Source organism: Myotis daubentonii, chromosome 3 (assembly GCF_963259705.1).
Source record: "Myotis daubentonii chromosome 3, mMyoDau2.1, whole genome shotgun sequence".
In the NCBI taxonomy this organism is placed as follows: domain Eukaryota; kingdom Metazoa; phylum Chordata; class Mammalia; order Chiroptera; family Vespertilionidae; genus Myotis; species Myotis daubentonii.
In genome coordinates this window covers 102,158,715-102,171,733 of record NC_081842.1, presented here as the reverse complement: position 1 = coordinate 102,171,733, position 13,019 = coordinate 102,158,715, and the positions used below count along the sequence as shown (strand labels likewise).

Sequence of the window (13,019 nt, the reverse complement as noted above, 5' to 3'; positions counted from 1 at the left end):
TTCTGGTTAAATAATCTTGATACAATATTCATCCTGATTTACAAATTGCACTATTATAATTTTAGTTGAATTCCATAATGAGAAATGTTCTATTTAAAGAATACTATACATTTCTTTGCGAGAAGTGAAATTAAAATTAATGATACTCATATTTCACATTGATGTATTCCTAAGTCCTTTATTGCTAAACTATATCTTGTTTGTTAAACCAATGTGCACAGAGAGCATCTCCAGGGAAAGCAATGATCTACCCTAACCTCTGATATGTTTTTCTGAAGGATGAGGACAATGGAGAGGATGCCCTCCCGTGTCGGAACAGTGACCCCGTTATTGGGATTCACACAGAGAAGCTCTCCCTCAAAGCCAGCGATTCCATGGATAGTCTCTACAGTGGGTGGAGCTCATCAAGTAAGGCTACAAAACAGGAACAAGTTCCTGATGGGAGGACTGGGTTAAGTTAACTAGAAACAACAGACTTGCTTCTCTGGGACTGGTTCCTCAAATTAGCAACAAGGCTCCAGCTACTTGATAAGATAAATAGTAAAAAATGTATGGTGTGTTGAATTTAAAGCATTGCTATTGTTTAAAATGTTACTTAATATATTAGATAGAATTATGTACTATTTTGAAACTTTTGACACTGTTGTCAGAAGTGTCCTTGGGGATATGCCTCAGAAGATCATGTTGGGTAATTAAATCTGCATCCCTAAAATAAAAACATATGCTGGGGAGAACTAGTGTTACATTGAGTCAGTATTTTTAAAGTGACTTACAGTTTTCAGATAAATAAAATCCTCTTCTCTGTCTCTTCTTTCCTTCTTTCCTCCTCCCTTGCTGCTTTCCTCTCTGTCTCTCTCTGTCTCTCTCTCTCTCTCTCTCTCTCTCTCTCTGTCTCTCTCTCTGTCTCTCTCTCTCCTCTCTCTCTCTTTCTTTCTTTTTTTTTTCGTCTCTCCCATGTCCCTTCCTCCTTGCCCCTCCTCTCTTCTCCTGTCTTCTCTCATTTTTTCCTTCCTTTCCATTATTTTCCTTAAAAAATTCTGGATAAAGCAGGGCATTTACGTCAATTCTGACATTTAAATTCCCCTCCAGCATTAGTGGGTAAAGAGTAAAGTAATATGGAAATATTAAAAAGTAGGAATATCACCAATTGGGTGACAAAAAGAAATCAGCACATGATCAAAAAGGATTTTCTTAAAACATTGATATATTCCTAAGAAGATCAATCACTCGGGATTCAGTCACATATCCTGCTACAATATTTGGAAGTTGCTGCTATTGCAGGGCACTTTACACTGTTTTACATCCCTCTAATTTTGTAAGGGCTTTTAAATTTTTTTGCAGTTTATTTTTCATTTCCTTTTAAATCAGCTGCTTCTGTTATTTGAATTTAGATAGCAAAGACCAGATGTTTCAAATATCCTGAATTTTATTCCTATTTTCCTATTGGCTGTTAAACAGTTATTTTGTTTAAAAAGCAACTTCAGAAACATTTGAAGGCTATATTTTTGCATGTGTGAAATTCAGATATCATTAGTATTCATTTCTGCTGGCAATTTTAAAATTCTGAAGTGTGATGCTGAATGTGGGAAGAATTTTATTAACTAGAATGTACCATGAAAAAACAGGGCCCAGGGTGGTCATGGAAGGGAGGTGTGAGGAGACGGTGGCTCACTTAGCTGTTATGTACAATTTACTTCTGTAATTAGAAGAAACTACCCTTCTTTTACACCAGTTCATATACAATATGGAGCATCCCTAAGGATCTTGACCTTGTTTCCACAATAATTGTTATTCATGGTTGAGAAACTGAGGCTGTCGGTCATGAACTGAGCACCCAAAGGCCCACTGAAGGAGAAAGTGAAGTGACACTGAGAGGGGGACACTAAGAGTGACTTCCACTGGAACGAATCCTTGCCCCCAGACACACATCAAAATAGAATCACTTTCCTCTTAATCCCCTGAGGTTCAAAGTCATAAAGGAAGAAGACCAAAGAGCAAGGATTTAGAGCAGCTTTAAAAAGTCCAGTTTAGAACATTTTTGAAAGCCATATGTACAAACTTAATTATTTGGCTTGTCCAGGGAGTTAAGTTTACACTATCTGCTTCTTTAACAAGTACCCATACTCAAAACACTGTCCAAAGTCAGATGATATTTGGGTTAGTGGTGGAGGAAAGAGTGGTAGGATTGGCTGGAGAAAGGTCCAAAGTGGCTCAGAGGACAGAGGTCGCTGACGGAGAGTGGCTGGGAGGCAGAAACAGGAGGGGTCCTTGGACCCCTGAGGGAGGATGGCATCCGATGTTTCAGCATTGTCCCCGCTTAGTTGTTCCAGGTGATGGTTCAGAATGCTATGAACGTCCCATGAGGACTGTTAACCTCTGCTTTACCTTCTTCAGGCGGAATCACAAGCTGTTCAGATGGCACAAGTAACCGGGACAGCTTTCGACTCGATGATGAGGGCCCCTACTCTGGAACATTCTGTGGCCGTGCCAGAGTGCACACCGACTTCACGCCAAGCCCCTATGACACCGACTCCCTCAAAATCAAGGTGTGTGCACACACATCTGCATTCTGTATGGTGTGTCCAGTGCTGGTTGTGTGACCTGTTTCTCAAGGGCAAGCAGTGAGAACTGGGGGAAGGCGATGTGAGTCTGTTCTTCCCAACAGGAGAACTGGAGACCAGATTGCTGTGGCAAGAGTTTAAACATAACATGCCAGGCAGAGTTGGGATCAGTCCTTGGGGCTATTAGCATAAGCTGCTGGGGCTATTAGCATAAGCTGCTGTTATGTAGATAATGCATAACCAAAGCCTATCAGAGAAGAAGGGATTGTGTACATTTTCCTGAAAGCAGGTGCCCAGCTCTGCCTGATCATTCCTGAAGTGAAAATAATAAAGCAAAGGAGAGGGAGAAAAGGTGGAGATATTAGGCAAGAGTCCAGCAGAGCAAAGGCCTTGGGAGCCAGACTTGTCTGGGGCAACTTCAGTACTTAAATTGGTTACTCTGAGTAACCAAACATCTTCCTACCAATGATATTCCCTCCTGAATTCCCTCTTCTTACTCTTATCCTCTGTATTCATTTTCTATTATTGTGTAACAGATTACCACAAACTTTGGGGCCTAAACAACATAGTTGTATTATTTTCTCATAGTTCTGAAGGTCATAATTTGGGCATGGTTCATCAGCTGAAGGTCTCACTGGGCTGAAATCAGGTGCCAGCTGGAAATGTGATCTCGCCTAAGCTCAGGTCATCTTCCAAGCTCACTGTCTGTGGGCAGAATTCAGTTACTTGTGGTTGTAGGAGTGAGTCTCATGCTCTCTTCCTGGAAAGCACCCTGGGTCATCCTTAGCTCCTGGAGGCGGCCGGCCGTGGCCCTCTCTGTAACAAGTTCTGCAGGAGAAACACTCATCATGCTTCAAATATCTCTATTTTTAAGAGCTTCTACCAGATTAAGTCAGAAACACCCAGATAATTACAAAATTAACTAGTCTGGGACATTAATTACATCTGTATAGTCCCTTCTGTCATGTAACACAACATAATCACAGGGGAGAAATCCATCATTTTCATTATCCTGCTTATACTTAAGGGGAGGAGCTGGTTGCAACAGCACAAATAGAAGAAGGTTTAGTGCTAAAATATTTTATAGATGTCAAATTATTCCTTTTAGTAACACAAAGTGCTATATAGCTAAAAGGACAGAATTTATGAATTTTTATGTTGTCAGCACCAAGCCAATGTTAACCAATATTTATAAGTTATGAAGTATTGATATTATCATTTAACATTCAAGGCACACAACTCTTCTCTTTGTCCACCTGTGGTATCAAACCTGAGCAAGCTCAGTTGGAGGAGGAAGAAAGCATTATTCTCTTCAATTGGCCCCTTAGTCATTTCTTAGTTCCTGTTTTGGGGAATGGAGGGGAGTAGAAGGGAATAAACTGAACACATTTTGATTCAGGATAGCTGTTCACCATCCCTACAGTACTGTGACAGTTCACTACCTCAGTGCTGCCTAAGGTGATGCTTGCAGAAAACTTGTAAGACACAATAAGAATCCCAGTTACCACTGCAAATTGAATACTAGTGTTTCCAAAAGGGTCTTATCCAAAATGACATTGAGTCTTTGCTTGGTGACCTTTCCTGGAATGTACAATTTTTACAAGTTTTTAAGATACTAGGAAGTATGCGGCAGAGGGCTGCCATGCTTAGAAACTCCCTTCAGAGCTTCTAGGGATTTTCTAGGACTGGTTAGCTGATCCCATCGAGCCTAAGATTTGATGCCTTTATAGTGAAAGGCAGGAAAGAGCTAGATTAAAGCTCATAGGGTCAGAGAGGCAGACAGTTACAAATCAGAAAGCCCAGATCTTTTAATCATATTGAATTCTACTTCACAAATAAAATCTGTGTTTTAGATGTTAGAATATACATTCACAGAGCAGCAGGAAAAAATATTCTTAGTAGCCGACTAAATGCTTTGTTTATGTAGGGGTAGACCCCTAATATGGCAAAACTATCAGAAACTATAATGTCTTCTCTGGGAAAGAAACTTATGTCTCAAGGGAGTAACTATTCTCTTAAATGCAGGCACTGTATTTGCATCGATATCCATTTTCTTTACAAATAATTACCCCTGTGGGGTTTTCTGCTCTTCCAATAACTGGCAGCATGGAACCAGATAGGATCATATGCGAATAAAGAAAAGGACCAATTTCTTTGTCTATCCCAATGTGCTTCATTGATACTTCAACCCAAACTTTGTTGGGGAGCTTGATCTAAGAATTGTCATCTCTAGAATAATTAAGTAACAATTTATCCTTACTGCATACATACTTTTATTATGTATTTGGTATGTACAAAGTTCTGAACACTTTCATTATGTTATATGAATGCAATAATTTAGGTGTGTTTATTTTGTACTGTGGATGAGTATTTCAGATACTAGAGTCACAAACCGAATCACAGATTTCTCTTTCTTCCTTTCCCTAATATGGGAGCCCCTCCAGGAATAGCAGCTTGATTTTTGCTACATACATAGTGCTTTGACAGGATGAGTGAAAAGATCATCATTTTAAAGTTCAGACAACTTAGTCTTGAGTTCTGGTTCTGCCATTAAATTCCTATAAGCTCTTGGGAAGTTATTTAATGTTTGTGTTTATTTTTCTGTAATATTTATAGAAACAATGACACTTTGTATTTGTACCTAAGAGGTGTGTTGTGGGCATAAAATGACTTCATTTGTGCAAAAATGTTTTGCAAATTACATTGTGCTCTACAAATAAAAGTTGACAAATTGATATGATACCAAACACAAAAACATGTCACCAAATGCATGTAGGATATTTTCTTCAACATGCTGTTTTCTTTGTTGTCACTAGTAAATAGTTTCCTTAAACTTTTTTTAAAAAAAAACATATATTTTATTAATTTCAGAGAGGAAATGAGAGGGGAAAAGAGATATAAACATTAAATATGAGAGAGAAACATTGATCAGCTGCCTCCTGCATGCCCCACCCTGAGGATCAAACCCAAACCCTGAGCATGTGCCCTGACTGTGAATCTGACCATGACCTCCTGGTCCATAGGTCGATGCTCAACCACTGAGCCACACTAGTTGGGCTTCCTCAAACTTTTAAAAGAAATTTCCTCTTATACTTATTTGTTATCTCGGAATCATCTTAGCATAATGCCCTCATTATTCTATTTTCTATTATTCCATTCTTTCTACAACAGCACCAGAGTTCTCTGAAATTTGATTTGCATATTTCTTTGTCCTCAGAAAGGTGACATCATAGACATCATCTGCAAAACACCAATGGGGATGTGGACAGGAGTGTTAAACAATAAGGTGGGAAACTTCAAGTTTATTTATGTGGATGTCATCTCAGAAGAGGAATCAGCCCCCAGGAAAATAAAGACACGCCGAAGCAGTGGAAGAGAAAAATCCAAGACCCTGCAGGAATTCTTAGAGAGGATTCAACTTCAGGTTAGCAAACATGTGGCCTATTGGATTTTTGTGGCATATGGACAGAAAAATTAGAGAGACTATATCAGTGTTTGAACAGAATTGTTAAAAAATATATGACATACAGCAAAGGAAAATCTGTTTTTCAAGAACAGTTCTTATTTCCCCTTTACCACTTTTATTATGCTAGAATGGTTCTTGATATAATATCCTTTGGACTAAACTCTATTGGTACTCAGCAATGACTGTAGAGATTAATTTGAGAAAGGGTAGTGAAAAAATAAAAATAAAGAATACCTAGGAGAATAAATGACCCAGAGGAAACATGTAAAGAAGAATCATAAAGAAAGTATGAAGAGTGAAAATAAAAATCCAGATGTTATCAATGTAAAGATCTCCACATCTCTACAGGTTGCTAGTGGGAATGGGTTTCTTGTGATATCCCCAGAAAAAGAATTTTCTGAGACTTGCAGGGGAGGACGTGGTATTGTAGAAAGCTTTATTTCTGATCAATTAAACCCCTGAGTTTCCAAGGTCCCATTTTGCTTTGTCCTTCCAAGGAAATGTTGCAGAAGACTAGAGGAAAAACCAAGCGATGCTTTAGAGAAAAGGAGTGACACTGTTTATTTATGCCAGCGGACTCGGGGAATAACTTTCCAAATCTGAGGAAAGTAACATGCAGGGGGCTTCTCTTTTATATCTTCCTGGGGTCTTTTCCCCACAAATATGGATTATGCTTCTGATCCTTTTCACGGGCCTTGCAAGAAGGCCCCCAGGTATTGGGGGTCTCCAGGCCATATCTGATGGTCTGGCCTGGCGCCAGCGTTAATAACCCTCCCTCCGGGGCAGTGCGCTGTTCACAGTTTTATGGCCTCCGTAACAGGTTCTGCAAGACCAGTTTCTGGGAAGGAGGCAGTGACTTAATTACAGGTTATCAAGAATGCACACTGAGCTTGCTGGCATGGATTCAGATTGCTAGCCCTCCCCCCCGCACCCCCAAAAATCAGGGTTACATTGGAATTAGCCTTTTAGCTTCCTCAGAAGAAGTCCATTTTGCTTTTAGCAGGGCTAAAATCAAAGCCAGTATCCCAAGTTTCCATTCTAGGTTGAGACACAGTCTAATCCAGCACCAGGCTGGCTTAGTTTGTGCTCCCAGATACAGTTCATCAGTCCCTTACATGTGGGGTCCACATGGCCACTGGCTATGTAGGAAACACAGGTTAATGCAAGGAAGCTGGAACAAGAGGGCCGAGAGAGAACATGAACTCCTTTTGTTTAGGGGATTGTATAGTCCCAAATTTTTGCAGGTTTGCAATGGCCTTGCCCTACTCTAGTCAATTCACGGTTCCCCAGGCTTGACTGACAGCCACTTTCCCTGTGGCACCCCAATTCACTATGCATGCGCTCATCTTCCGCTTTGTCCAATTCCATCCCCCAATAAGCTGCAAGGAAATGGGCCAGTGGGTCCCTGGGAGTGTGAAATTGCAGCTTCCTAGTGAAGCTGCCCAATTAACAGGCCGATAATGTCTGGTCTCCCTTATGCTTCTTTCCTAATATTAGCAACTAGCTAATTACAACGGTACCAGAAACTTGAAAGAAAAAAATGAAAATTGTATTTTCTTTAGAGCAGAGATCAAAAGCAAGTCAGAGGAAAATAAGTAAATATAACTCTTTTAAAACTAATTTGTTAGGAAACAGTGATCTTAAGCCTGCATAATAATTGAGTTAAAAAAAAAAACTGTGTTGTCTATATTCATAATAAAATTATTTTCTCATATATTAACAAAATATCTACAGTGTTAAATAGTGTGTATATACAATATACCTAGCCTCACTCAATTTACTGTTTTGCAATCCATTTTAAAAGTTAACCCGGTAGTACTTTGATACTTTTTGAAATTCATTAAGGCAATAGCTAATTGAACTTTCCTTAATTGTTTGTCCTGAATTATCTAGTTACAATCTTGTCTGTAGACACACTGCCTAGGTCTTCCTACATTACTACTGGTGCCCCAAATTGGGTGCTCCTTGGAAGAAGTACAAGTTTGAATCCTGCTTCCCTATTTGTTTTTATCATGACCTATGAGAAAACCAAGGTCTAAGGAAGTGAAATAACTTAGTCATGAACCCTCAGTTAGATGGCTATATCAGAATGGGAATTTCCGTTTTCTCTGTCCTAATTCAGTGTTCCTTCTAGGATACTTTTAAAAGAATTGCTACTGTTTTTTGTTTGTTTGTTTGTGTTTTTTTTTTAACATTAAAGGGCTAGTAATAAGCTCTTTCTGATTACCTAAAACTTTTATAATTCCTCTTATTCAATTTTAATAACTAAATAAGGATATTGAAATAATAACCAAATAAAATGGGAGGAATTTTTGAGAAAGTTGAAAAGCATTAAACTTCACTTTGAATTTTTATGCTGTTAGAACAGAGGTTACATAAATAAAATACAGACTTTGAAATCAAAAGCCCAGGAATTTTAAACTAGTATATCTTGATACAAATGATGGACAAGATATATGTGCTGAGAAAAGGAAACAATACTTTTTCCAACCACAGTACTTTTGTAAAGCTTAATAAAACTTTTAATTAAATAGAAAGCCTTGGATTCCTTTGGTTAATAACCAAAATCCTAAGTCCACTTTTATATATATATCTATACTGATTGATTGATTTCAGAGAGGAAGGGAAAGGAAGAGAGAGACAGAAACATCAATGATGAGAGAGAATCAGCTGTTTCCTGCACACCCTCCACTGGGGATCAAGCCTGCAACTTGGGCCTCACGCCCCCCCACCCACCAGAACAGAACCTGGGACCCTTCAGTTGTCAGGCTGACACTCTAACCAGCTAGGGCCTAAGTCCACTTTTAAATTGCATCTATTTCAAATTTACTTTTTACCCTACCCCAAGAAATTAATGAGGGTAGCTGTTTTTGCAATCAAGCAAATAAGAGATGTAGATTCAAAAATATTACTATAATATACTCTATTAAAAGCACTTTGTTGCCCTAACTGGTTTGGCTCAGTGGATAGAGCATCAGCCTGTGGACTGAAGGGTCCCAGGTTCGATTCTGGTCAAGGGCATGTACCTTGGTTGCGGGCACATCCCCAGTAAGGGGGTGTGCAGGAGGCAGCTGATCAATGTTTCTCTCTCATCGATGTTTCTAACTCTCTATCCCTCTCCCTTCCTCTCTGTAAAAAATCAATAAAATATATATATATTTTTAAAAAGCACTTTGTTTATAAACTTAAGGCACTCTAGTTTTGTCAATTTAGCAAATTGAGAAATGAAAAAGTGCCAAATAGGATGAATGATCCAGCTATTTAATTGATCCATTATCTAGCATTGTATATCTTAAGGTAATTATTTCTTCTCTATGTTTGTCCTTCCAGAATGTCAGAATTATACCTCCAACTCTTTTAAATGCCCTAGAGTTTATATGTGGAAAACTAGTACAAGTAAAATAAAGTTAAGCAAAAGTTTTATTGGCTTCCATAAGCATTTCTACACTTTCTATAAATCTACAGAGAATTAAAAGTATTTAAATCCAACTAGCTCATATTATACATAATTTTTTCTCCCACACAGGAATACTCATCAACACTTTTGCTCAATGGTTATGAGACCCTAGAAGATTTAAAGGATATAAAAGAGAGTCATCTCATTGAATTAAACATTAAAAACCCAGAAGACAGGAAGAGGTTACTATCAGCTGCTGAAAATCTCCTGGATGAAGAAAGTAAGTTTGCACACCTATTTTTCTCCCTAGCTGATAATAACAGTTTAATGTAAATAGTGAAATCATTAAAAACAAAGTCCCAATTTAATTTGCTGAGAATCATATAAAGCATTCTTTCTCATAAATTAAGTGTATTCTTACACATTTATAAACAACAACTCTGATCAAATATATAATTAGAAAAAGGTCTTTTTTTTCCCTTTTGGACTCAGAAAATGAAAGGTCTTTTCTGGATCCGTCATTTAGATTCTGCAGTTACTAATTTACATGCAAGTGCATGTCTGCATTGCCAAAGACTGGAGCAGATAGAGGCAAACATTTAGTGGCAGCATGCGCCATTAGTGAGAAATGTCATAAGCGGCTCCTGTACAACAGCCCAGAGCTTGGCTCCAAACTAACGAACCTTCATGCCACACAAGAAGATTCATTTTATTACCATATAGTCGCATCTTGTATGTGTTTATACTGTTCTTTCAACATGTTAAAATAGCTTGCAAAAATATTCAGCACTCCATGCTATTATCTGAGATGGCTCTGTGTGTTTGTGACTATAAACTGAAGATGGAGGAATATATGCAGACTTACTTGTGCCAGAATACTGGCTATACCAACTGGGTTTGTAGAGCTAGGTTAGCTTTTGCTTTTACAATTGCCCAGTCTGAACACTCTTCTTACTAAATCTGGTCAGGCTCCCAGAACCCTGAGTTCAGAACATGCCAAGCTCTGCAAGGAATATTTTGTTAGAAAAAAGGAAAGAAGTACCTAATTTTAAAGATGAAGAATAACTTAGATCATCTAATCCAATCTTCTCTTGCCAAAGTAATAATAATAATAAGCATTAACTACTCTTTTAACATGTTCTGAGTACAATTTTGAGCCAGGTTCTTCACATTTATTGCCTTCTGCAATGTTCTCCATAACTCTGTGAGTAAGACAGTACTGCCCCCATTTTATAATGAGAAATTGAGAAGATAAGTAACTTGTCCAAGCCCAACCTACCTAGCAAATTGGAAAGCGAGGACCAGTGTTTGTGATGCAGTGCTATACTTTCTAACACTACAAATAACAGTCCAGAGTAGGGAGGAAAGCTGCACTTAGGACCCAGGCCTCCTGGCTGTCCCTTTGTGGGCTCCCCTACATCCTCTCTCTTATATCCCCCAATGGGCATATTTGCACAGCACATATTTATAGATACTGGCCTGTTATCTAGAAGGAATTCATTTTTTTAAGAAATTGTACCTTTACTTTTTTTTTTTTTACTTGCTGTCTTGAGTTTGCATAGATCTTCATCCTTTTCAAAAAGCTTTCATGTGTATGACTAATTTGAAACCTGCAGAATTGATTTCACCCTTAGGCCCATGTGCTTATGTGCATTCTTTGAAAAGTTGTGGAAGCTAGGAGATGCAAAGAGAGGGGATAGGGCCACAGCGGCAGACAAAGACCAAACTTAAGTAGCCAGTGTACTCAGCAGTCCAAGCCCAAACAGAACTGATCAGCTTAAATTGATGTAGCAGTATCTTTCATGTAAATGAGGCAGTTTCTTGTCACATCTTGTCATTTTAAAATATGTCTCCTCTGTAAGCAATGTTAGGCTAAGAACAGATTCTGTAGATTTTTTGTAATTGATAATGTTCAGTATCATTGTCAATACTCTTCAAACTAATTTGACATTGAAGTAGGGGGAAGAAGACAGTATTTTTTGGACACTTGCACAAAATTGCTTTTCTTCTACAATACCATCCGTGTCGGTATTTTGCCAATTTTGCAGATAAGAAAACATTTTAGAGATGAACTTCAAAGAGGCTGGACAGCTAGATAAGTAGCAGAGCTAGGGTTTCAATCAAAGGCAGTATGCTATAAAAACCCACATTTTTCCTTCCACATAGGCAAATTGATAAATGTGAAAACAACAACGAATGTTTAAAAACTTAAAATTACTACTACTTTCCAATTTTTTCAGCAGCTTAAGTTCAGTTTTCTACCTCAAAAAGTGGAAGCTAGTATTTAAATGAGAATGGAAACCTTATAACAGCCGGACTCACTGAAAGGTGGGAGCTGCTGTGGTTGCACTGCAACAAGATTATATGTTTTTTGTTGTTAACAGAGAAAGTAGAGCCCCAATAAGCCAGCTTTCAGCTGTAGAGCAGTTTTCAGCGAGGACCCACAGAGGGAAGATCAGCCCAGTACCAAATGCTTGGGCCACTTTCAGTGTCCACTTCCAATTTTTCATTCCAACTCTCTTATCACCCATCTACTTTCTCTGTTAACAACAAAAAACATATAATGATTTATCTTACCCAAATTCTTCCTTTGTAACATGAAGGAAGTAAAACTAGAGTAGGTGTCTTTCTCAAGGTCATGTATCTAGAACCCATCTACTAAATCCAGATATTTGAAACACATACTGCTATACCCTGATCTCTGAAAACAAAGCACAATATCTCCAAAGCATGATGTGAAATGTGATGTTTGCTATAAAAAAAGTACAAATCCTCCAAATTATTTCCCTTGTAAAACTTTGGAAAATGGTACTTGAAGGTCACTAGAAGTTGATCATTTAATAATAGCCAGTAATGTACAAACATACATACACTGAGCCCAATTCTGGGAGATGAAAAATGGAAAAAATGCAGATTCAACTAGTGTTTGTTGTAAACACACAGCACAGGGATTTTTCTTATTTTAATCTTATGGTCAAAAGAACTATTAGAATATACATGTCAAAAAGATGCATATTGCATATTAGGCTATACTGACTGAAAGCTATTTATCTTACATGAAATTTCTTTGCTGAAGAAATAAAGAAGAATGACTTCTATTTGTTGATAAGATGTTGAGTTCTGATGATTCGGCACCATGCTGCTATATGCTTATTTTTATCTATTCTCTTCTCTGTGAATCATATCTCCTACAACCATGCTAAAGATTAAATGCACAACCTTCATGTACCTTCAGGGATAAAGACCTTGAATATATGGTTTTAATAAAACTAAGACAAATACATGTCACAGGTTAAAAATAGTTAGCTTTTTGTATGTGTGTGGAAGAATGGGGTATGCAAATTTGCCAGGATTTTATGTATGTATTTTATTCTGATCATTGAATAACGTCAGTTTGGGAACGTCAATAAATTTAGTTTAGAGCTTCATTCTTTCTTAGGTTGGGAATTGGAATGTTTTGCTTTGCTAACCATTCAATATAAAACCTGAGCAGAGTGGGCACCTGTTTTGAGGACAAGAATAAAAACTTTGCGATAATGTAGAAAGACCACAGTCCGATGTGAGCCTTTACATATCTAGAGAAACCAAGAGAATG

At 38.0% G+C, this 13,019-nt stretch overlaps 1 protein-coding gene across 3 annotated transcripts in view; it reads left to right on the top strand.

Moving 5' to 3' along the window:
- The window catches only part of SAMSN1 (SAM domain, SH3 domain and nuclear localization signals 1), a 47,170-nt gene that overhangs the window by 25,578 nt on the left and 8,573 nt on the right, over window positions 1-13,019 (top strand). For all 3 annotated transcript variants that reach the window (XM_059688094.1, XM_059688097.1, XM_059688096.1), the window contains exons 4-7: window positions 279-408; window positions 2,395-2,546; window positions 5,779-5,985; window positions 9,554-9,704. In XM_059688094.1, the coding sequence (XP_059544077.1) occupies window positions 279-408; window positions 2,395-2,546; window positions 5,779-5,985; window positions 9,554-9,704 (640 nt within the window). The remainder of the gene's footprint in view (window positions 1-278; window positions 409-2,394; window positions 2,547-5,778; window positions 5,986-9,553; window positions 9,705-13,019) is intronic.